Source organism: Populus nigra, chromosome 14, assembly GCF_951802175.1.
Source record: "Populus nigra chromosome 14, ddPopNigr1.1, whole genome shotgun sequence".
Taxonomy (NCBI): domain Eukaryota; kingdom Viridiplantae; phylum Streptophyta; class Magnoliopsida; order Malpighiales; family Salicaceae; genus Populus; species Populus nigra.
This window is the reverse complement of record NC_084865.1, coordinates 9,554,740-9,562,148: the sequence shown is the minus strand read 5'-3', so window position 1 is coordinate 9,562,148 and position 7,409 is coordinate 9,554,740. Positions and strand designations below refer to the sequence as shown.

The 7,409-nt window shown below is 31.9% G+C and overlaps 1 protein-coding gene across 2 annotated transcripts; it reads right to left on the bottom strand.

The window, feature by feature from the left end:
* Nucleotides 1-3,913: 3,913 nt before the first annotated feature.
* LOC133672498 (BTB/POZ and TAZ domain-containing protein 4) lies at nucleotides 3,914-7,409 on the bottom strand. 2 transcript variants are annotated; one of them, XM_062092934.1, is made up of 6 exons: nucleotides 7,088-7,409; nucleotides 5,736-6,018; nucleotides 5,131-5,261; nucleotides 4,699-5,005; nucleotides 4,304-4,617; nucleotides 3,914-4,211 (listed from the first exon to the last, which is right to left on the bottom strand). In XM_062092934.1, the coding sequence occupies exons 2-6, from the start codon at nucleotides 5,988-5,990 to the stop codon at nucleotides 4,076-4,078; spliced, it is 1,143 nt and encodes a 380-aa protein (XP_061948918.1). In that variant the 5' UTR covers nucleotides 5,991-6,018; nucleotides 7,088-7,409; the 3' UTR covers nucleotides 3,914-4,075. The 2 variants fall into 2 exon arrangements, with proteins under 2 accessions (XP_061948918.1, XP_061948917.1); XM_062092933.1 differs by having other exon boundaries at nucleotides 5,736-6,025; nucleotides 7,088-7,408.

The following is a 7,409-nucleotide window of genomic DNA, read 5'->3' as shown; positions in this document are numbered from 1 at the left end:
CTACTTGTTGTCTTGAGCCAACAGATAGCCTTGCAGGCATATTCTTCTACGCCTAGCAAAACCAAGGAAAAAGACAAGGAGTTCAAAAGAGAAACATTCCAAACTTGTTGAATGAGTATCTGGAATAAGAAGCTTAGCGATCACCTAGCCTCATGGGTAGACCTAGAAATTCTAGCTTAGGGAGCCAAGATACATAAATACGAGCATATGCTTGGAAAGCTAGCCATTCACTGTATTTAAGTACTCTAGCCAACTCAGAAATATTTTAAACCAAGAAATTTAAAATCGACCACTATGATTCTCATCTTTTAAAGAATGACACTCGAAATGTAGAGGTTGGAAAGGACCATCTTTGAGATAAAAAAACGATTATGCCCCACATAACACTTCTTGTTTATTGCTTTATGTCGGCCAAAGAGAGCATTTATAGTCAAGTTTTTATTAATTATACACTGTCCCTTTTATCTTATATTTCCCATTTTGCCTTATTGCTTTTCCTTAATTAATTTATACCCTATTATGGATTAAATAAATTCTTTTATTTTCACTCGAAAAAAGTTTTAACCAAGTTTTTATATCAAAAATCTGAATTTTTTTACTCTTTCCTTCTATGGTTAGTATTAATCATTCCACTAAAACCTTGACATCATTTTTTTATTTTAAAATATATTTATTTTGATTTTTTTATTATTTTATCCATTAAAACTCATTATCGATTTCTTCGATGTTATTAACTTTAAACTTAAAATTTATAAATCTCTTTTCAATTTTAATAATACCTTTAGATTTATTTATGGAGATCATCCTCTTTATTATTTATTATATTTATTATTATTTTCATTATTTATTTATTTCTCTCATCCCAAATTTTCATTATTTGTCGGGATCTTAATAACTTCAATCCTATGTATATTTATGCAGAGATTTACATTTTCTTTCCTTAAAAAAATTCATAAATTTAGATCCTTGCTTAGACAGAGGATGACATTAAACTTAGGCTTCTTTTATCCTCCCTTTAATCACTTTTATCTCATCATAATTACTTATGCTATTTCCTGGCTTTTATCTTATTGTTTTCCTGCTCATCTCACATTGATCCCCAACTTGTAATAGAGCATAGTTCCACTAATCAATGGAGACCAGGTGAATTATCCATTATTACATCTCTCTAGGACATACTTTTTTCTCAAAGCAACCATGTACATGTTTGTTATCCAGTTTAATCAACATAATAAAATCACAGACTATATCATGCACATGCTTATTATTTGATACAATGATACACAATTTATTTCTACACATTAATAAGGTTTCCTTACTTTCTAAAATACATATATATTAGTTGTTCTAGAAGTATTCCTTTGAAATACATGAATCGCTCTCACAAGATAGATTATATAACTCAATGAAACTTACGAGATACTAAGGTTTTCAAGAAAAAATACCTAAAACACCACACACATACATAATCACAAAAATCATAATAATTATTTGTATCATCATGGTTGCTAACGTTTAGAAACTATGCAAGAAAAACCAATTTTTTTAATTTTTTCTGTAAACTCCTCGAACCTGTATTAGTTTCCAAACTATCCTTGTCACATTATAGTGACTCTTACATTTACAATCTACCTTAACTCAACTTAATATGATTTATTTGTTTCATTTTATGAATTTATTAAATTTTTTTAACACTTCCATACCATGTTCCACTACATATCAAATTCATTCTAAGTCTTGTTTTACCTTACTAGCACATTTAATTTGTAATATTATTGCATTCACAGCACATTCCTTTTATTCCATGTATTTAATTTATACAATTTCAATATATATGTTTTTGGCTACCTAAGCATTCTTTTCTTTTTAATGCATTATATTTACATCTAGCTTCCCAAACATATATGTCATCTTGACCTACTAATTTCCATAATTTGTCATAATATCTATAATGTCATTTTATATATATATATATATATATATATATATATATATATATATATATATTCTTTTATTCTAATGTGTTTTACACCCATTTGGCTTCTTCAAAAAAGGCAAGGGGGGGCTCATTTATGAACTTCTATAGAGAGAAGTTAGAGAGAGGTTTAGAGTGAAAAGATAAGAAGGGGAGGTACTCCAACAATCATATTGTTATTGTTCACCGTTGGATTCAGCTTATTTTTAATTATATCATGCACCTCATTATTTTCATCATTTTAATATTAAAAAAAATCATCTTGAATTTTTAAAGTCAAATCACACTTATACTGATCATCCAGGTTGTCTTGAGACGTGTCAAGTTGATTGGTTTATATCGAGACAACTTCAATATGGTTTAATTTTAAACTTGAGCTAGACAATAAATCAGGTTATGAGATTTTAAGATTGACTTGCTACAAAAAATTTAATAATAATGCTAAATAATTTTCTATGACTTGATTATTTTTTAAAATTTATTTTTTTTATTCGAGTTGTAACTTAGCAGGACCTGTAAACAAGTCATTATGTCATAAGGATTGTTGTGCGGCTGCAACCTTTTTTTCTAATGACAAAGGTTGAGACACAACAAAATAAAAATATATTTTATATTTCACCAAAATAAAAAAATATATCAATGGAGTGTTTGCTTTGTGTAAATGTTTACTTCTTTGCTAAAATATTTTATATTTCATCAAAATAAAAATATATCATTGGAGTGTCTCGGCCTCTTTCATATGTAAAGTATTTTCTTATAAAACATTTTAAATGATTTTAATAAGTAATGATGTTAAAAATATAATGATAGTAGAGTGATGATATCGTGTTATATTGATGAGATAGTATGGTAGCAGTGATGATTAGATGAGAGTAAGGATGATGGCGATAATGATGTAATGAAGTGGTGGTAGTGGTGATGACTTAGTGGTGCTGGTATTGATATGGTGATGGTGGAGTAATAGGGGTGGCAGCGGCTTGTTAGTGTTGGTGATGGCGGTAACAATGAAGATAATGAAAGTGGTGATGGGGGTTTCGGTTATGTGGTGAAGTGATGGTAAGGTAATGATGGTAGTAGATGAAATAATTGGATGATATTGTAAGTGAATTATTATCTGTAAAATATTTTATGAAATTTTATAAGTTGATTGTAAAACACTTTATATTGATAATTTTTTTTATAAACTATTTTACATGAAATAAATCTGGAAAATTAAGAAAACATCTTCCTCTAAAATATTTGGTACAAAAAAATGCCTCCAAAATTGCTCTTTGTATGCACAAGCTACTTGAGAATGTTGATTTGGTAACGTGGTTGTATTGCTTTTGAAAAATTTCGAGGTGAGTTTGGACTCAACAAACACACACACACACACATATATATATATATAATTATGATTTTTCAAATTTTTTGGATGATTGTGATATAAAATTATTAAAAAGATTTAAAAGAAACATTCTAAAAAAACATTAATTTGATATATTTTTAAATAAAAAATAATCAAAATATCACCGAACAGACCTTAAGGGCAATACGTGGATGAGATTCAAATGTTTTTTCTATTTAATTTTCTAATTTCTATTAAATTGCTTTCATTATCTTTTTATTCCAACAATCAATAACTTTCTTTAAAACTATATAGCGATTTGTTTATTTTTATTTTATTATTTTATTTAATAACTAAATATAATGTTGAATTTAATTGATTATATATTATTATTGGTTGTATTGCTTTTGTAAGTGTTATTTTTATTAATTTTAAAATAAGATTTTTGGTTAATATATAAAATGTAAAATTGTAAACAGAGACATGCTCCGTTAAAAACAAGGACATGTTCGCTAGGATCGATGTCCTGGCTTGATCTTCCAACGACATGGACAGTGAGGCGTATTGTACCACCAAACGAAAGCTGTGTTCATCAAAGCAAAGAAATACTGTTCTCAGAATAAGGAAGTGATATATTTGCTGATTCATCAATTTTTTTTTGTTCACAGTAAGGTAGAAAGGAACAACAGTTTTTTCAAAAAGACGTTGTTCCTATCTCTACAAGATGGTTACAACAAATCTACAATTGAAATCTGTTTTTTTTTTTTTTTCCATCAAGAAGACATGGAAAATGCTGATGAAAAGAATGGCGATCCTCCGATGCTCTTTGTCTTGAGTATATTTTTCACTAGTATTCTCCACCTAATCTCATCCTTCTTGCTTTGTTTCTTGGTCCTCTCCTTGAAATTCCTAACACGACAAGTTTCTCGGTTGATCAGTCTAACAAGAGAACGAGGTTTATTCATGTAATAATGATTGGATGAGAAGTATAGAAGGCTCACCTGCATAAAGGAACTCTGCACGCCTCTGAATCAACACAGAGACGGGAGTGTAGTTCCAATAGTTGCCACATTCTCTTGCAATGGATGCAACCACCAGGTACTCTTAGCTTGCAACTAGCAAAATGGCGGACAATCATTTCGAGTCCTTTGCATGCTGAATAGTTGCAGGGTGCCTGATTATCTCGGAAATCTTTATCATGAGGCCCAATTGTCTGACAACCATCTCTGCATATATGAACAAGAGCCTCCATTGCTTCGTATAATTGGAAATAGATCTTTCTCTCATTTGATTTTCTAATTCTTTCCCTTTGCATCTGCAAATGATTTCGACCATTCAGATTTGCCGATTTAAACATGAGTGGCCACAAATGTTGTACAGAAAATAGATTCCTTACATTTTCTTCATCATCCAAGGACTCCAGAAGTTCCTTTTCAAGTGATGGGTGGCTCTTTTTCATTACTTTCCATCCTTCAGTGATGGAAATTTCCTGGAAGTTCTTCAAGATCATGCGATGACAAATGAGGCTAAGCCGGGGAGCATCACACAACAATGCAAGCTGAAAGATGTCAACTACATTCTCTGAGGTAAGAAAACCATGCTCCAACTGCTGAATACATATTTGCTTCAATGCTGGAACCACAAACACATGTGAGAGCACTAGCAAATGCAGCACATAATCCTCCATTTCCTCTTTCTCATAGCTGTGCAAAGACCACGAATAACAGTTTTAGTATAAGAGCAGCAGTGTTAACAAGCTATAAAAAAAGGTCCTAGATACAGCGCATTCATCTTCTTGATGAAACACCAATGAGGGTAAATTTGTTACCAGGAAGAATACAAGAGTCGAATAAAAACTCTAACAGCGTCGTGTGGAACACCATGAATTGAGATCGATCGTCGTCGACCTCGGCCTTTTGCTTGCTTTAGCATTCCTTTCATCACTTGAGAAGCCATTCCCTGTTGAGAAACATTCAGTTTATGAATAAGATTCTGTTTTGATTTAACAGAACACATCTTATTATAGCAGATTCATATCTAACAAAGCCTGGAAAATGAAAATTTGCAATTAAAATATGTGAATTTATTTACAAGATCTGCACAATCTATTGCTGGTAATAGGATGTACTAATTTTCTATCATTGTGCTGTATGTGTAGCCAGAAAAATAAAATCAACAAACACACAGGTTTTCTATATTCACCACAAGGAAGGAAACCAGAAATCCCATTTCTTTATGATCATTGGCCAGACCTTCTGACAAAAATACAGCAGTTTAGGATAACACAGACCACAGTTCCTTTTGGATATTTCTTATATCTTTATCCAAACTTTCATTACATGTTTAGTAAAATTTCTAAAAGAGCCAGCACTTTGTAATCTAAACCAAATCTTTATCATCATATATTCAACAGAAAATGAAACAAGGGCTTACAAGAACACTAGCATGCGCGTATATGGAGCCACCATTATCAGTACTAATCGTAACATCTGCTCTATAGCCTTCATCAAAGAGTTGGTCCCACAAGTCCCTGGTAGCTGTGCGGACACAGCTATATCCTCTTAATGTTGAGGCATTTATGAATAACCCCTTTTGGTGGTAACTGGTTGTTGGTGGACCGCGTGATGGAGGTGGCACTGGAGCTCCTTTCTTGGCAACTAGGGGAAATTCTTCGGAGATGTTATCCATTTCTTCTATCAGATTCTAAGTAACCCTTCTGCAGACTGAAAGAAGGGATCAAAATGAGATTTTAATTAAAAAAAAAGGTCATGTGGGAAGATCAAGAGTTATTAAATGTTCAGGAAGAAAAAAATCAATGATATTATTTGTTGACTCTCTTATATCTGTTCCACGAAAAAGGAGAATAATGATAAATCGTAAAAGATAAAAGAAACAATGATTTTGATTTAAATAGCAAATCCTGAGTTTTCTAAATGACTTTATTCAATGCGAAAGTTACCATTTAGATTGAAATCTTTCACAATTCTCAAGAGAACATAAGATCAAATAATGCATCCAAAAGCGACCTTTTGTTGGCAAAGTTATAGATCCGAAATTAATTTCTCAGATATACTCCCCCAAAACTTCCCAAGCCATTGCCAGGCTCCATGACAAACATTGGGTGACCAAAACTGGACACGTCTTTATCATTACACATCAAGATTCATACAAGACAGAAGCAAATAAATATAAGGAATGCAATGGGTAAAGAAAAGAAGAAAGGAGTCCAAAAGTTCTTGAAACCCACAAAATTATTTCATGTATTCTGCTGATAGACACACAAAACTCCTTCATTCGCAGAGGTATTAACAAATCAGAGTATGTCAAAGAAGTGCAAAGTGATAAGAAAAAAAGAGAATCCATGTGGGCTACGAGAAGAAGATCATTGGATTACAATAAAATGGAATGGATTAAAAAAGATCCGAGCACGTATAGAGGCAAAAAGCATGTATGGTAACAAATAAAATGTTTCCATCTATTCCTATTTCTACAATCTTAATACCAATCCACAAGGCTGCATCTTTTCAATACAATTCCCAATTACTTGTGATCTTCAACGATCACGTTAATATTTTATAGAATTTGTATCCATTCCCTTTTTTACAATCCTGCACTTCGAGATTGTCGATTAAGTTCAAAACTTGATCAAGATCTCATTGTTTAAGAATAGGACTACGCAATTCAGGAATAATAATAAAGAAAAAGAAAACATATAAAACCAAGACAATCAATCAGATCCCCGTCCTTGGAATTAGAACAGGGGGGGGGGGGGAGAGATGACATGCCTCTTTCAAACTGTCTAAAGAGAAATGTATCCCCAATCCAATGCCAAGGTTTTGTCTTCCTTTTTCCACAGCAGAAGAAGAGAGAAGGGAAAGAAAAAAGAAATGAAATCCCTGCCTAACCCTCTCAAAGTAATATCCTTGAAAGTTTCAGAAGAGGTTACAGGGATGCTTCTCTCCTCTCTCTTCCTTCTTATTAACAGAATTAGGGTTATAATAATGTTAAATCCAACGAACTGACACACTATTTTATAATTGATGGTGTTCTTTGATTTGAGCACCATCAAGTGCCCCTAGATATTATTTGTCTTCGTTTCAAGTAAAA

Bases quoted from the DNA above. Each gene is read 5' to 3' on its own strand.
- LOC133672498 (XM_062092934.1), bottom strand. From the start codon at position 5,990: ATGGATAACATCTCCGAAGAATTTCCCCTAGTTGCCAAGAAAGGAGCT. The intron at 5,006-5,130 runs GTAACAAATTTA...GTCTTTGCACAG, and splicing joins CGACTCTTGTATTCTTCCTG to CTATGAGAAAGAGGAAATGG. The intron at 4,618-4,698 runs GTAAGGAATCTA...AATCATTTGCAG, and splicing joins CCTTGGATGATGAAGAAAAT to ATGCAAAGGGAAAGAATTAG.